The sequence below is a fragment of the Oncorhynchus keta genome, chromosome 22 (assembly GCF_023373465.1).
Source record: "Oncorhynchus keta strain PuntledgeMale-10-30-2019 chromosome 22, Oket_V2, whole genome shotgun sequence".
In the NCBI taxonomy this organism is placed as follows: domain Eukaryota; kingdom Metazoa; phylum Chordata; class Actinopteri; order Salmoniformes; family Salmonidae; genus Oncorhynchus; species Oncorhynchus keta.
The window spans coordinates 38,376,304-38,392,540 of record NC_068442.1 but is presented as its reverse complement, the minus strand read 5'-3'; the positions used below and the strand labels follow the sequence as shown (position 1 = coordinate 38,392,540).

General features: G+C 40.7%; 2 protein-coding genes across 4 annotated transcripts in view; one reads left to right on the top strand and one right to left on the bottom strand.

Annotated features, from left to right (window-relative positions):
* Positions 1 to 16,237, top strand: part of LOC118401436 (N-acetyllactosaminide beta-1,3-N-acetylglucosaminyltransferase 3-like) — a 38,614-nt gene that overhangs the window by 13,677 nt on the left and 8,700 nt on the right. The window contains exon 1 of one of the 2 annotated variants that reach the window (XR_008075578.1): positions 14,340 to 14,478. The exons of the other annotated variant lie outside the window; for it this stretch is intronic. The gene's annotated coding sequence lies outside the window, so the exon portion shown is untranslated. Of the gene's footprint in view, positions 1 to 14,339; positions 14,479 to 16,237 lie in introns of those variants that run through there. 2 annotated transcript variants of the gene reach the window in all.
* The window catches only part of jak3 (Janus kinase 3 (a protein tyrosine kinase, leukocyte)), a 34,747-nt gene continuing 22,808 nt past the window's right edge, over positions 4,299 to 16,237 (bottom strand). For both annotated transcript variants that reach the window (XM_035798929.2, XM_035798930.2), the window contains exons 10-24: positions 15,002 to 15,182; positions 14,648 to 14,772; positions 14,321 to 14,452; positions 13,259 to 13,346; positions 12,719 to 12,843; positions 12,304 to 12,442; positions 11,826 to 11,977; positions 11,326 to 11,476; positions 9,372 to 9,496; positions 8,481 to 8,670; positions 7,810 to 7,934; positions 7,530 to 7,702; positions 7,047 to 7,164; positions 6,691 to 6,804; positions 4,299 to 6,271 (exon numbers count right to left, since the gene is read on the bottom strand). In XM_035798929.2, the coding sequence (XP_035654822.1) occupies positions 6,152 to 6,271; positions 6,691 to 6,804; positions 7,047 to 7,164; positions 7,530 to 7,702; positions 7,810 to 7,934; positions 8,481 to 8,670; positions 9,372 to 9,496; positions 11,326 to 11,476; positions 11,826 to 11,977; positions 12,304 to 12,442; positions 12,719 to 12,843; positions 13,259 to 13,346; positions 14,321 to 14,452; positions 14,648 to 14,772; positions 15,002 to 15,182 (2,058 nt within the window). In that variant the 3' untranslated portion in view covers positions 4,299 to 6,151. The remainder of the gene's footprint in view (positions 6,272 to 6,690; positions 6,805 to 7,046; positions 7,165 to 7,529; positions 7,703 to 7,809; positions 7,935 to 8,480; positions 8,671 to 9,371; positions 9,497 to 11,325; positions 11,477 to 11,825; positions 11,978 to 12,303; positions 12,443 to 12,718; positions 12,844 to 13,258; positions 13,347 to 14,320; positions 14,453 to 14,647; positions 14,773 to 15,001; positions 15,183 to 16,237) is intronic.

Here is a 16,237-nt window from a genome sequence, read left to right as displayed (position 1 = left end):
TTTGATTGCCCTTTTGTTGTTTACACTGATGCAAGTGATGTTGGACTTGGTGCTGTCCTAGTCCAACAGACTGGACTTGGCACTGAAGAAGTGCTAGCGTTCGCTAGACGGACATTGAATGGAGCAGAACGGAACTACTCCACAACCGAGCAAGAGTGCCTTGCAGTTGTCTGGGCTTTGGAAAAGTGGAGGTACTACCTGGAGGGAAGACACTTCACTGTGGTCACTGACCATTCCTCCCTTGTGTGGGTGTTGAAGACCAACAAACCAAGTACCAGACTCATAAGATGGGCTCTACGGTTGCAAGAGTTCACCTTTGCAGTAGAATACAGGAAAGGAAAATACAACACTGTTCCAGATGCCTTGTCCAGAGCTCCTGCTTGTGATAACGGTGGCCCTCATCTTACATGTGCTACTGTCCTGTCAAGCAGTCGAGACTCTCCCAAAACGGACTTTCCCATTTCTGATGAGGCCATATGGAAAGCCCAACAGGATGATCCAGAAGTACAGGCTTTGTACCAGACTATCCTGGAAGATGGAGAAAAGATGGTCAATCCTACCACAAAGCTGACCATCATTGAAGACAAAGTCTACCGAGTTGTACAACTACCTCACAGAACACTCTACCAAATGTACATACCTGAAACTCTACGCCTTCAACTGCTTCAACATTTCCATGAAGACCCATTAGCTGGTCATTTGGGCAGGTTCAAAACCTACAAGCGGTTGCAAGCGTTACTGTACTGGCCACATCTGAGCATAGATGTGAAGTCACACATCCGAAACTGTCAGGTTTGTCAAATGTACAAACCAGAAGGTAGAAAGCCTGCTGGCAGGTTGCAGCAAACGGTGGTTACCCGACCTTGGGAAATGTTAGGAGTGGATTTGATGGGTCCATTTCCTAGAACCTCCAATCAGAATGTGTACATGCTTGTTTTTGTTGATTATTATTCAAAGTGGGTGGAACTATTTTCCCTGCGTCAGGCCACAGCAAGTCTCTAACATCCTTACGAAAGAGATCCTGACTCGCTGGGGAGTGCCTGATTACATCCTGTCTGATCGAGGTTCCCAATTTGTCTCTGATCTCTTTGAGGAGACCTGCCAAAGATGGAACCTGAGACAGAAGTTGACCACGGCCTATCACCCACAGACCAATCTCACAGAGAGTACATCGAACCTTGAAGACAATGATTGCTTCTTATGTAGGGACCCAGCACAAACACTGGGACAATCACCTTTGAGTTTCGATTTTGCCCTGAAATCTGCTGTGCATGAGTCCACTGGAGTCACACCTGCAGAGCTGAACCTAAGTCGTCCTCTCCGAGGACCCTTGGATATGGTTCTACAGCCCCAGCAGCTTACTCCAGACGCTGCTTGCTATGACCAGGTAGTCCATCTCCATGACTTGAGAGCTCTTGTCTCAAAGAACATGATCCAGGCTCGACTCAAGCAGAAGAGAAATTATGATAAGAACAGACGAGACATCCAGTTCCAGCTTCGTGATCGGGTGTGGCTTCGCTCTCATCCTTACTCGAAAGCTGAACAATTCTTCTCGGCCAAGCTCGCTCCTAAATGGCAAGGACCATATAGGATTGTGGAGCAGATGGGCCCTTTGCGCTACCGAGTGGTGAAAAAGGACACAGGTTAAGATATGCGCGTTGTCCATGTCTCACGCCTTAAGGCCTGTTACCCCTCGGCTGAGGAATTGGAAGCGATTGAGCGCCGCAAGGTCCTGGATATCTTTGAAGAGGAAAGTGAGGAAACTTTTCTCGGATTCCCAGACCCAGAAGTCTCACACCTTAAGGCCTGGGAACCCTCAGCTGAGGAGCGTGAGCTCCAAAAAGTCATGAATATTTTTGTAGAGGAAAGCGATGAGGAGACCTTTCTCGGTTTCCCCGACCAAGATGTGCCTTCCAGGGCAATGGTCGGCTTTTTCCAGGGGAGGGGGTGTGTGACGGCCCTGAATTTTTCTGAACCTCTCAGTGCAGCTCCTTCCAATAGGGCGCTTTCCCTTTAATTCCCAATTAAATAGCCAGCTCTCCGTTCTTCGTGGCCTTTCTCCGCTGGAGATCTACCACCTTTTTGTATACGGTATTTCATTTGTTTTGATGTGAGGTATACTGTGATGATTTATGTAGGTAGTTGAGGACTTAGTAAGAGTTGATAAGCTTTAAAGTTCTGTGGTAAAATTAGTGCTATATTGATTGTATGTTTAATACTGGGTTTACGCTACACTGAATGAACGGACAAACATTGCGTGACAAAAGTCACTTGAGTTCACTGAACTCCTTTACTGGGCTGGACTCTTTTTAGGCCCGAGGTACAGGACATTTATGGAGGAACTAGAACTCATTGTGATATTATTATATGTGTGTGTGTAATCATTGTTGTTGCTAATACAACCCACGCAAAAGAATATAGTTGTTTTTGAAGTTCTTTCCAATGTTTTAAGGGTTTATGAAAAGTTTATTTCCATCCTGACTTTTACTTAAGTCCTTTGTATTGGTGTAGACTTGACGGACCAGATGGGACTCATTCCCACCCAAACTAAAAGGAGAAACCAATGTTTTCTCTGGTAGGCACAACCTACCTGGCACCCCTATAAATAATAAACTCAAGTCAAAACCGTTACAACATGGAATTGTTGATCAATTTAAATGTTTGAATATGAAATGATTTGTGATGGGATGAAATGTGATTTTAGCTTATAAAATGAGAGATTTGGATTTTCATAAGATAGGGCTGCTCAATCAGTGGCCCGCCCTGTGAAGGGACATGGGCTATAAAACTTTTCAAACACGCCCTCCTCTCCCTTCCTATATAAGCCCTTGACGACAATAGAACTTCCTGTTCCGAGGATGTGAGGACGACGGTCCGATGTCAGAATGGTTCAGATAATAACTACAGAACGTAGCCAACATCAGCGTGAGCTTTGGTTGCGAATGGTATGAACTTTGAACTCTTATTCACTACAGAAGTGATACCTCTTAGCCGTTGAGTTAGCAAACTATCAAAGGAGGTGGTCACCACTCCTCCGCTAATTAGTGAACCTCCACCCATAAAAGGATTGATCTCTGACCTCAGCAGCGATACCAACCCTAATTATACCATTAGCGGAAAAAACAGACGAAATTGCGAACGTTCTCCAAAATCATCCATCAAACACAGGCTTTGTGACGGTTCTCCCCACTTTTGCACAGATGTATCTAATTATTCTCAGCATTACTTTATCAAATCTCTAGTAATTGATTATGCACACATACAATTTATCATAATTTCAAATAATTCACAGAATCCATATAAAACTTAAGAAATCTTAGGTACTCACACAGAACTTTAAGGATCACCCACACAGGATTGGTCAGACGTCCACACAGAACATCAGACCATAAAAAGGTTACCCACACAGAGTCAACCCTACCCCGCTCACACAGAACGGTCTGACAACTATTACCTAGTGATCCCATAACAAAATACTCACACAGAGTAATCCAGGGCATAACTGGCTTGCACATTTAAAATAATTGGAATTCACCACCTCTGAGGGTCACTTAGACAATCACACAGATGCACAGAATGAGGAGAAGGCAGTTGATGGCCTTGATGTAGGATCTTAATTTGAGAATGAGAATTTTCCTGCACCACAGGAAATTCAGATTCGTGATTTACATAAATTCACTGAAAAGCTGCACTTACACGGTTATATTAACAGTGTTGCACTTTTCACATAGCCTACTTTTGTCCAGCTAATTTATTTTATTTATGTTTATCTCACCTTTATTTAACCCGGTAGACCATAGGCTAACCACCGATCAAGCAACATTATGGACTAAACGTTAAATCCTGTTAAATTATTTTGCTACAATAATACTGGTCAAATGAATATCCCATATTGGTACCTATCTCACATCTGATCACATGTTCCATATTTGGATTCTGTGCCCCTCAGACATTGAATTAATTCCAGGGTGGACTGAAGTTGGAAAATAGGCTACCCATTCTGTATTTTCTGTATATTCTGTATTTTATTTATGTATTTTGAATGTAGGGCTTTTGTGTGGGGGGATTTTGTATGCAGGGCTCAATTGGAAAAGAGACCTGGGCCTCAATGTTGATTCCCTGTTAAAATAATGGCTCAATTAAAAAAGTTTAAAAGTAAACCTGAAGATGACAAGCTCTTATAAGAGTATTGTTTATTTGTGTGCTTAGACACTCTAAAGATTACATCATTATTTATTATCAAAAGGTTTCTTTCCAGTCGTTATTAGGTTGTGAACAAACAGAGAAAAACTCACACGGATGATTAGAAAAAGCATATATATTCAACCCACTGGATGCTTCAGCTGCAAACACAACATACAAGTCACTCAAACATGTGTGTATGCATTCTGACTAGGCCGAGTCCTCCTTGTATGTCTAAAATAAGCAATCTGTCTATGTTGCTAGGCCAGAATTCAGTCTGTTCCTCTTACTGGTATTGTCATGGTCCTGCCAAAGTTCCTTCTCTCTTCAACTGTTAACCGTAACTCGAGTTGAGTTCCACATGCTTCCTGGTACTACTTTTTTGGAAACTGGCCTGCCTTATCAGGAACTGAGACTAAACTGTTGCTCTTTCCGTAGGAACTTAATATTCAGCAATAACATGTTTGCCCATTCTCTCAATCAGTAACTTTCCCATGCACAATGTTCCTATTCACCTTTCATTAACTCCTAACATATACAGTTGAAGTCGGAAGTTTACATACACTTAGGTTGGAGTCATTAAAACTCATTTTTCATCCACTCCACACATTTATTGTTAACAAACTGTAGTTTTGGCAAGTCCAGAAAATGATGTCATGGCTGTAGAAGCTTCTGACAGGCTAATTGACATCATTTGAGTCAATTGGGGGTGTACCTGAAGATGTATTTCAAGGCATACCTTCAAACTTAGTGCCTCTTTACTTGACATCATGGGAAAATCAAAAGAAATCAGCAAAGACCTCAGAAAAACATTTGTAGACCTCCACAAGTCTGGTTCATTCTTGAGAGCAATTTCCAACCACCTGAAGGTACCACGTTCATCTGTATAAACAATAGTAGAAGTATAAACACCATGGGACCATGCAGCCGTCATACCGCTCAGGAAGGAGATGCGTTCGGTCTCCTAGAGATGAACATAATTTGGTGCGAAAAGTGCAAATCAATCCCAGAACAACAGCAAAGGACCGTGTGAAGATGCTGGAGGCAACAAGTACAAAAGTATCTATATCCACAGTAAAATTAGTCTTATATCGACATAACCTGAAAGGGAGCTCACCAAGGAATAAGCCACTGCTCCAAACCGCCATAAAAAAGCCAGACTACGGTTTGCAACTGCACATAGGGACAAAGATCTGACTTTTTGGAGAAATGTCCTCTGGTCTGATGAAACAAAAATAGAACTGTTTGGTCATAATGACCATTGTTATGTTTGGAGGAAAAAGGGGGAGGCTTGCAAGCCGAACAACACAATCCCAACCGTGAAGCATGGGGGTGGCAGCATCATGTTGTGGGGGTGCTTTGCTGCAGGAGGGACTGATGCACTTCACAAAGTAGATGGCATCATGAGGAGGGACAATTATGTGGATACATTGAAGCAACATCTCAAGACATCAGTCAGGAAGTTAAAGCTTGGTCGCAAATGGGTCTTCCAAATGGACAATGACCCCAAGCATACTTCCAAAGTTGTGGCAAAATGGCTTAAGGACAACAAAGTCAAGGTATTGGAGTGGCCATCACAAGGCCCTGACCTCAATCCTATAGAAAATTTGTGGACAGAACTGAAGAAGCGTGTGCGAGCAAGGAGGCCTACAAACCTGACTCAGTTACACCAGCTATCTGAAACGTTTGACCCAAGTTAAACAATTTAAAGGCAATGCTACCAAATACTAATTGAGTGAGAAAGTGGTGATCCTAACTGACCTAAGACAGGGAATTTTTATTATTAAATGTCAGGAATTGTGAAAAACTGAGTTTAAATGTATTTGGCTAAGGTGTATGTAAGCTTCCGACTTCAACTGTACATTTATTATACATGTAATGTAATCAATAAGTTCTAATATGGTAACAGGAATATGTATATTTCAAGATAGAATGCAACATTCTCTAATAGGGTTGGCTTCAGTTATATTCATCCTTTTGAACCTTCTCTCTCATCTTGGATGCTGGTCTCAATCTGATCTCCAAGGGTGGAGAACGTTGGCCGTTCCTCAGCGCTGTATCCCCAGCACACCGTCATCATACTATAAATCTGTTAAATAAAACAATGGAAGGTTACAAAAACAGGCAAAATAATAACTTTCATACCTGAGACATCCCTATGACTAATGTCTATGCCTGTAAAAACTCAGGATAGGACCAGTATTAATTCATTTATCTTAGTGTGACTTTGTGCACTCCTCAACACGCATTTAAAATCATTGTCTTGTTGTGAGTATGGACTAGCTAAAGCAGCATTTCCCAAACTTGGTCCTCGGGACCCCAAGGGCTACACATTTTGGTTTTTGGCAAATTAGGCTTAAGTGCCTTGTTCAAGGGCACATTGATGGATTTTTCACCTTGTCGGCGTAGGCATTTGAACCAGTGATCTTTCAGTTACTGGTCCAACAATCTAACCGCTAGGCTACCTGCCACCCTAAGCGTGGCATATGGCTGTGGAAGGTGTCTTACTCTGGGAGGGCAGAGTGGTGGAGCAGGCAACCTCCAGTTGTCCTTCAGGATATCAACCAGATGCATTGAAATGGAGAGACCCTGCATGTCATTGCCAATCTTCTGCATATATAGCTTTAAATGTGCAGTGGATGGGAGAGAAAACATGTCAGAATCAAATTAGGCATTTATGGGCAGGTAATGTACAATCATAATAATTTTGTTAAAATCATTGACACAAAAAAATGAAAATATTATTTTATGAGCTTAAAGTAATGTAATGTCAGGGTTGGTAGATTTGAGATAGCTCAAGCTGAAACACAGATATTTAACGAGACCAGTAGAACAAGGTATTAAGGCTTGGTTAAGCCACTTACCCTCTTTGGGTTGCAGTTGTGCTCACAATAGGAGAAGAGCTCATGAAGGACGACTCCAAAACTCCAGACATCTGACTTGTGGGAAAATTTGGACTCTGTGATGGACTCTGGGGCATACCTGGGTATGAAAAGAAGCCTTATTAGAAGACAACTTGCCTTAGAGCTAATTTCCATAGAAAATGAAGATGCTCTCAGCAGCACTTCAAGTCTTTTGACCTGGATTCTTTAGAGAATCAGGTGCGTTAGTGCATGAACAGAAATGTGCACTAAATGTGCACACTATCGCGCTAACCCTAACAGTACTGTAGTACTTTTACTTTGTGCCAGCAACATTGATGGATGTTCATCCAGCCTAGCACAGGACAGCTCAGTTTGGATCAGTAATGTGAAAAGGTAACAAGTGTCTCCAGGAAGAACACTGAAGTAGATCATGTCATTTCCACACATGAGTGGAAAGTCAATTCCAAATGCAATGGCAGTTACCAGAAAATGGGGCTTTCACCAGGATGTGTCACACGGTAGTACTCCTTGTCAAAGGGAATGATCTTTGTCAGGCCAAAATCAGCTATTTTGACCAGTGTATCACTTGCTACCAGAATGTTCCTAGCAGCCAGATCCCGGTGCACGTAGCGCATGCTCTGCAAGTACTCCAATCCCTAAGTGTGCAAAACAACACAATTCAGGTTTTTTCCCTTTACAATGTAGAGATAAACAGTCTTGTATGGAATAGTCAGGACTTCTGCTATTTGAATTGGGCTCATACTTTACAGATTTGAGAGGCAAAAAGCAACATCCTCCTGTTGTTGACGAGCTGCCGGTTCTTCTCCAGGTATCCAATCAGACTGCCATAGGGCAAATATTCCATCACCAAGCTCATGCTGAGTCGACCTACCCAAAATGTGGATAAACATTCAGAGAGTTAACACAAACATTCCTGCCTTGAAACAGCTATTATTTACATGTAGGCTGAAGGTTCTTACTTCTAATACACTACCTAATCTTTTACATGTTTTTTCAAGAATAGGAAGAGAAAGAAGTTCCCTCTGGGGAAAAACAAATATTTATATTTTATTCAGTGTCTTGAGTATAAATAACAAAGAGGGCACATTTAAGAAGCTAATAAAGATATGGAGGTTGACAAAGACAGTTTTGAGATGGTCTAAAGTTATCAAGTAATGGCATTTCTGGCATTTCAGCTCTGATTTTATGTTCCATTGACTGTTGCATGGTCTATTGACATTGACGGAAAGGATACCAAAAACCCCAACAAACTTAAAATATGAGTTTGTCTAGCGACACTTCATAGAACAGGTACATTTCCCATGCTATGAACTGTGGTGCAGCTGCAGATAACCTTTATTTCATAGGTGGCATTATAGCCTACAAAAAGTGTTATTGGGGTCTTGGTGTATGAATTTATTTGCATGTTCTTACCCATGCTGTAGCAGACGCCCCTGTATTTGACAATGTAGTCACAATGCAGGGAGCGAATGGTGTTGATTTCCTTTTGAAATTCTTCCAGGTTTGACTGCTTGTTGGGCTGTAGCTTCTTCACAGCAATCAGCTCGCCCGTGTTGTCCCCCAGAGGATCATATCGGCACAGCTCAACACTGCCAAAGTTCCCCTAAATACAATGAGGACAGAACGTTTTATATTAAAACATGTACTGTAATATACAGTACAACAGGTTGGGGGTGTTTGTATTTTAACCTAGTCAATTCTAGGATTGAGTTCTGAATTAGATTAAATTGATGTATTGAAAACGGTCATATTTGAAAGGAATGTTCACCACTCCAATTCCTGAATTAAAGTTACTGTACTGTATGTTGAAATAGATTTGACCCTTGGTACAGGATGCCTAAAATGTTTTGTTCAGAATAGTGTGGATTGCAGAAGGATAAGGAGAACAATGTCCCCTTGTGGTACATGATAAAAAGTGAAGTGACCATTTCTAGGGCTTAGTTTTTTTCTCATTATTTTCTTTTGTTCCCCAAATAACATCTGAAAGCAGAGAGTCAGTCGACTTGCGTTCAGCCATGCATTTGTTTTAGAATCAACATAAAGGCACAATGTGTAATTTCAACTACCTGACCCTGCCACTTTGTTTGTTGAGCCAGGGGATAGGGCTGGGGAAATGCAACTACTCTCAATGTCATAGACGGAGCTACTGTATGGATGCAAGGACTGACAGTAGCCTGTAAGAAATTAATCATATCTTTTTAAAGCTATACAATGTTTGTTTACAAAGACTCAATTAACAACAAAAGGAGATGAGAGGTGGAAGCACAGCATGTGTGAAAGCAACTCATGCAGGTGACAAGTTACCTTCCCCAGAGGGGAGATATAGCGCAGGTGTCTCTCCTCATACACTGATTGGTCCTGCTGGTGGGAGGGGCCTAATGCTCTGTCCCTGTCAGGGAGAGGCTCCGCAGCATGGAGTATCACATAATCTATGGCACAGGAAGAAAGGCGCTCAGAGGCTATGTCACTACTGATGCCTTTCATAAATCACATAGGGACAGATTTAAAAGTGTTTGCCTCAGAGCAAAGATTCAAGGAATAAAGGAATAAAAGGTTATCAATAACTAGAGGTCAGCTTAATGTAACTGTCCAGTGTTTCCAGATTTCTATGAAATATGACCTATAATTACTTACAAATGAGTGAAATAGTTTCCCTTCCAAAAAATGCTAATTAAGTACATTAAAAGCAGATGTTCTGTGTTGGAATGAGTTCTTCGGGCTATACACATATGATAACCCTTTTTGGTTACAGATAGAACCCTTTCGGGTTCTATGTAAAATCCTTTCCACGGAGGGTTCTACATGGAACCCAAAAAGGTTCTACCTGACACCAAAAAGGGTCCTACCTGGTAAGACTGCCCCCGACAAAAATGTTTTGGGGTCAACCGAGAGTTTTTTAGAATGTGTATTTTTGCATATATAGACATACCCTATATTTGAATAAAATCAACTATATGTAGGCTACTGAGCTTGTCTGATGCTTTAAGCACTGCGATTAAAAATGAAAACACACAAATTACAAAAGAGGGAGCCAGAGATCAATATAGCTTAACCAGAAGAAATAAACCTCTTCCCGACCTTTCTCCCGCTGCTGCTGGCTTTTGCAGATTCTGCCTTTAAGCTCCTGAAGTTGCCGGTAATAGGCTGCACCAGCGATCGGCAACCTTTTCCATTTGGAGTGCCAAGTTATCGTACCATTTCTACTGAGTTGTGTGCATTTTCGTGGAACAGTTTCAATTAATTTATAATAAAGTCTTTATATCTGAAAATCAATGTCATGGTTAATCAAAATGTAATCTAAATTAAAATGATACAAATCTAAAATGAACTTCTATTGCCATTGCTACATTGAGGAACTATTGTTAGTCTCAATGGATGTAAAAACAGACTTCCTTTACTTGCTGTTTGAGGCAAAGAAAAAATTACTTATAGAAGCACCACAGTGATGGTGAGTTAAGACAATCAGAAAATGTATCAGATCCCCAAATGGGCCATTTATAGGCCTACATTTGCATGCATGCCAGTTAGCCTAGGCCTACTTCTATGAGTAATCAGATGTGTTTCCTTACTCAAGATTGACAAGAGAACTACAAACAAAAGACAATTAATAAATTGACAACTCGTAAATGGAATGAAATAAACCAAAACTTTGTTCTCAAAAGTATAGGGTGTGCGCTCTGCAAACAACTTGTCCACTTCTACAATGACAATGATAAGACTGGAGTAATAATAATATATTAAATGCATTAACAGAAATTACCCTAACCAAACAAACCTTGCAGATTTGAAATCTTGGGAATTAACGGTAGGTTAAATGTAGCCTACTACCGGTGATACTGGTGTGCCATCCCCATGGCCTCAGCAATGGATTAGTCCACTTAGACAGGTGTAAGTCAGACAGGTGTCTTTCCTACCATACATTTTTTTTAAAAATATATTGACTAAAACAAATCTTGGTCGACCAACAGCCTATCGACCAAGCAATCAACCAGTCGACTAAATAGGGTCAGCCCTACTACCTGGAACCAAAAAGGGTTCTCTTATGTGAACAGCTGAAGAACCCTTTTGGAACCCTTTTTTCTAAGAGTGTAGAACAAACAGGTCAATAAAAGACAAAGCCCCTAAACTAAAGGACAGGTTGTGTTTAGCTGTGTTTTATGAAACAAATTCCCACCTGAAAATAGCAGGTAGAAACTATAATTATGGACCACACCAGGTGTTTTAAGTAACATGGTTTGGATTTATTAGCGAGAAGTACCTGACGTTATCAGACTGTTCAGTTGGCGAATGATGTTTCGACAGGAGGGCCTGAATGCAGGCTGGTAGTTCATACACTGACTGATAAGATCCGCCAGCTCGGTCCACTCTGAGGAGGGTAACTGCTTGTAGGTCTCGTAAAACTGCAGCTTCTGCTTGAAAGAAGCAGAGGTTAATTCAACATACTGGGTTTCTACAAAAACGCTGTGGTGAATTTGTGTGGAATTTGACCACATATTTTCTGAAAACCGCTTAAAAAGTAATCAACATTGGATTAATGTAAGTGTAATACTCAGGATGTAGACAAAGACTAATCCAAGGAGAATTAACAGTTGGTAATTTCATGTGGGTTATACAGAGAAAATAAACTGCACCTGATTTTCCTGAAACTATAATTGTAAAGGTTTCATGAATATATAACTTTGGCCCTTATCCATAGGGTAAGTCAATATCAGATACTGTACATTGTTGTGTTAGTGGTAGTAAAAGGTAGGAGTTTACCCTCTCGAGGTCCAGGCCCTGTAGTGGTGCCTGTCCTCCATTGAATAGCTCCCACAGCGTGGCACCAAAGCTCCACTTATCACACTCCAGCTCTAGCCTCTCTGGAGCCTCCAGCACCTCCGGAGCTACCCATGGAATCCTGTCAAGCATCACTGTACACACACACCCAGACACACACACACCCAGACACACACACACCCAGACACACACACACACACACACACACACACACACACACACACACACACACACACACACACACACACACACACACACACACACACACACACACACACACACACACACACACACACACACACACACACACACACACACACACACACACACACACACAGCCCATACAGTACATACAGAACACAAACAGTTAAAAGCATGAGGTTCTTAAATAAAACAACTTTTCGAAGCCATCCCCAGTGTGCATGTATACTCTCTGTATGACATTATGATAACAGTTTACCATCTCTGCCCAACATTGCCAAGTTGATGCCCGGGTCACTCAGCTTAATGAAAGGAGAACTTCCTTGGGATGCGTCCCCCTCTCTGGCCAAGAGCAGATTTTTGGCACAAATATTCCCATGAGTAATGTTTTTCTCTTCCTATTTGATGAAGGAAGAGACAGAATGTAACAGTTTATTTGAATAGTTCTTAACAAAAGTGTATGCACAAACAATGAGCAAGTAGTAGCAGTTTAACTAGTGTATACACTAGTATTGACAATGAAGGCATGTCTAAGGATAGTTAATCAAACATCTAATGATAATCTATTTGAACAAAAGTGCTTCCACAGAAAACATACAAAATACTTCCGCAGAAGTTATGTATTATCAACTGAAGAGAAAGAGAAATCATGCCAAAGATCAGGTTAATCTCACCAGGAAATTGAGCGCACTAGCCAGCTGTTTGGCTACGTCAAGTTTCCAGCTGACCGACACTGACCCTTCCCTCTTCAGGAACAGGTCAAGGGCCCCACACTTGATAAACTCCTGCACCATGACGTCTGCAAGGTTAAGAGATGACCAGCGCAGCATGATTAGATGTGTTACAATAGCAGCAGCTCCTTGAGAGAGAGTTGAGTCAGAACTGCTCTAAGCCCCCACAGAAAATGAAATAGAACTGCGTTAGCAGACTCTGTAGCACTTTAGATTACAGTGCCCTTAATACCGTGTCACTACTCATATAATTACAATGTAACAAGTATTGTAATTACTCATTGTTACAATGAGTTACAGTGAATTTACGGCAGTAACCCTAACTCTAACCGTAGCCTTAACACTGACCTCAGCCCTAACACAATAACCTGTAGTTAATTTAAGTTGTGCCTGGATTTTTAAAATATTTTTTTAAAGGTTTGGTGATTTTGTAGAAATCTGTGAGAAATGGGATGCTAAGTTGAGATGTTGATGCTTACTCACTCTTGGATCTGTGAACACTTATCCCATAGACAAGGAGAAGGTGCTTGTGGGAAATCTGGCTCATCAAGCTGGCAGCTTCAAAGAATGACTAGAAATGACAAGCAAACAAATACTTAGAATGTGTGACCACTGTAGCTACTCTCCTTCTATTTGGACAGGAATTTCCTCAGTAAGGTGTAACAAGGGGTTGATACAGGCGTTGATATCCTATCTTAGCTACTGTTTCATGTGGCAAAAAGCTACAGCCACCTGCTCTAAAACATCCCGTAGGATTCAAGAGACAATGAAACACATCCGATAATGCGTTTTTAGAATATTCCAAAAAGAGCTGATATAACATGACACAAGTTAACAAAATCCCTCAAAAGTTTTCTAAAGGGGTCTATGTCTTTAGATGCTTAGTTTGTTATACCATAGACCACCCCTTCCCAAATGGAAAAACCCTCCAACTGAAACTGGCTACTTGATTATTAATAATAATAATAATAATAATAATAATAAATATAAATATATATATATATATATTACCTTTCTTTAACTAGGCACGTCAGTTAAGAACAAATTCTTATTTACAATGACGGCCTACACCAGCCAATCCCGGAGGACGCTGGGCAAATTGTACGCCGCCCTATGGGACTCCCAATTCCCGCAGGTTGTGATACAGCCTGGAATCGAACCAGGGTGTCTGTAGTGACACCTCAAGCACTGAGATACAGTGGCATAGACTACTGCACCACTAAATAATTTTTTTCTTTGACGTTGTGATTGTTGTTAAAGAGTAATTATATTGTGCCGAGCGTATTGCTCTTACAGTTGATTGGATCATTTGACTCAATACATGTCAATTAAAGTAAAGTAGGATATTAAAATGGTCCTCTTATTATTGATTAAAACTAAAAGAACTCATAACATTCAGAAAAAAAACTCAGCACCTGGGTTTAAACAAGAACACCTTCTGGTAGATATGGACTAATGCCATGAATGGGGAAATTACAATTCTGATGCAGCCACAGTATCACATTCTATTTGACTTCTGAAATGCACATGATCTGTTTTGCGTACTTCCCAGCAGTTTTTGTGGTTTGAATCCAGCTCCTTAAGCAGAACATCTGTCACATGTCTCTCCCCATCACGGATGTCTATCTTGCTGCCTTTGAAGATGCGCGTGAAGGATCCCTGTCCCAAGCTTTCAGACTGACAGAAATTATACACACAGTAAAGTGAGTAAAACATTAATTCACTCAAACTGTCATTCATGGCCTTGCCCGTCTTCCCTTATACAGGATTTGTCATAAGACAGAATTCATTTAAACTTGAATGGCATTAAACCCACATAACAGAGAACTGATAGGATGTTTGAGTAAAGCTCCAGGCTTCTACTGAACTCACCCATCGCAGATCCTCGTACTTGATCATGTGAAACTGGATGTGACTGGGTTTGGTCCTTTGCAGCATCGGAGACCCCTGTGTCTCTACTGAGCTGCTACCGCGGATGATGACCATGTTTGAGAGTTCTACAGCAAGTAAGGTGTAGTTTTTGTGATGAATGATGTAGCATTATGCAGATGTATCATTGCTAATTGTTATGATTGAGATACGTATAATCAAATAAATATTATGTCTTCTGATTTCAATATGAAATATATTTTAGTCTCATTTGATTGTGAAGTAACCAATGATCAGAATCCTACGATTTAGCTTTAAGTTTGAGCCAAATAAATATTCTGGCTTGTTGTCCTGTACCTTTCGGTCGAGGTGGACAACATCTTTCCAGCTTGACAGGAACCTCAGCCAGGAGCAGCTTGCTTTGTTGGAAGAAGTCAGTGAGTTCCCTCAAGCTGAGGAAGGACTTGTGGACCCCCGAAAGACTGAATTGTTCATTCTTCATAATTAGACAGTCTTTGTAATCCAGCCCAAGAGGAGTCTAAGAGAATATTGAAAAGTACACCCCGTAACAGATTATTTGGGGCGGCAGGTAGCCTAGTGGTTAGAGCGTTGGACTAGTAACCGAAAGGTTGCAAGATCGAATCCCCGAGCTGACGTTCTGCCCCTGAACAAGGCACAAGGCACTAGGTTCCTAGGCAGTCATTGAAAATAAGAATTTGTTCATAACTGACTTGTTTAGTTAAATAGAGGTAAAATATTCAGAAAATGCTGCTGTTGTCAATCTGCCGCCATAGGCAGCCTCCTAAGCCTGCTAGCTAGCTACAAAATAAGCTCTATTTTGGATAACAGAACAACTAGCTAGGTAGCTAGCAAAGACTAGCTAGCTATATGCCTAAACTACAGAAATCATGATGACGAAAACTAGGCCAAATTGTCATACATTCTTCTTCGCTACCACAGATTCTCACAAGGTCAGACTCCAATGGGAAAATGCTTACAAGAAAGAAGTCAGAGTCACAGTTGTCGATTTCCATTGCTACTTGTAATGTTAAAAAGGAAAGAAAAAGAAAATCCCATTTTTCTAAATTAGATTGCTATCTAGGCTACTCACCAGCCTACTGATCTGAATCATCACTAGAATAGTTATTTATATGGTATTGGGTAGGCCTGTATCTTTGTTTAATCTAATTAATCCAATTATTAATCTAACAATACAAATCCTTATTGTTTTGTAAGATATGTAAGGTCTTTTATATGTTGCAAGAAAGTTGAATAATGTAGTAGCATTTCATTTTTAATAGATTTTCACTTGGTAATGAGTAATTATATAGAAATTGCTTATAGGTAACTATAAAGTTACACTTCACTTTAAATAGCTAAATCCTGTGTAACAACTAGCAAAAACCTTGCAGATATGTACTCTGTGTATCACTGTGTTTATTTTCTCACTTGGACGGCACTTTCAGAAGCTGATGATTAGATTGTCAGAATGGTTAACGTAATTTGTAGGTACACTTCAAGTAAGTACACGTCAAGTTACACAGGATTTATCTATTTAAAATGAAGTGTAACACCTATTAATTACATTGTACT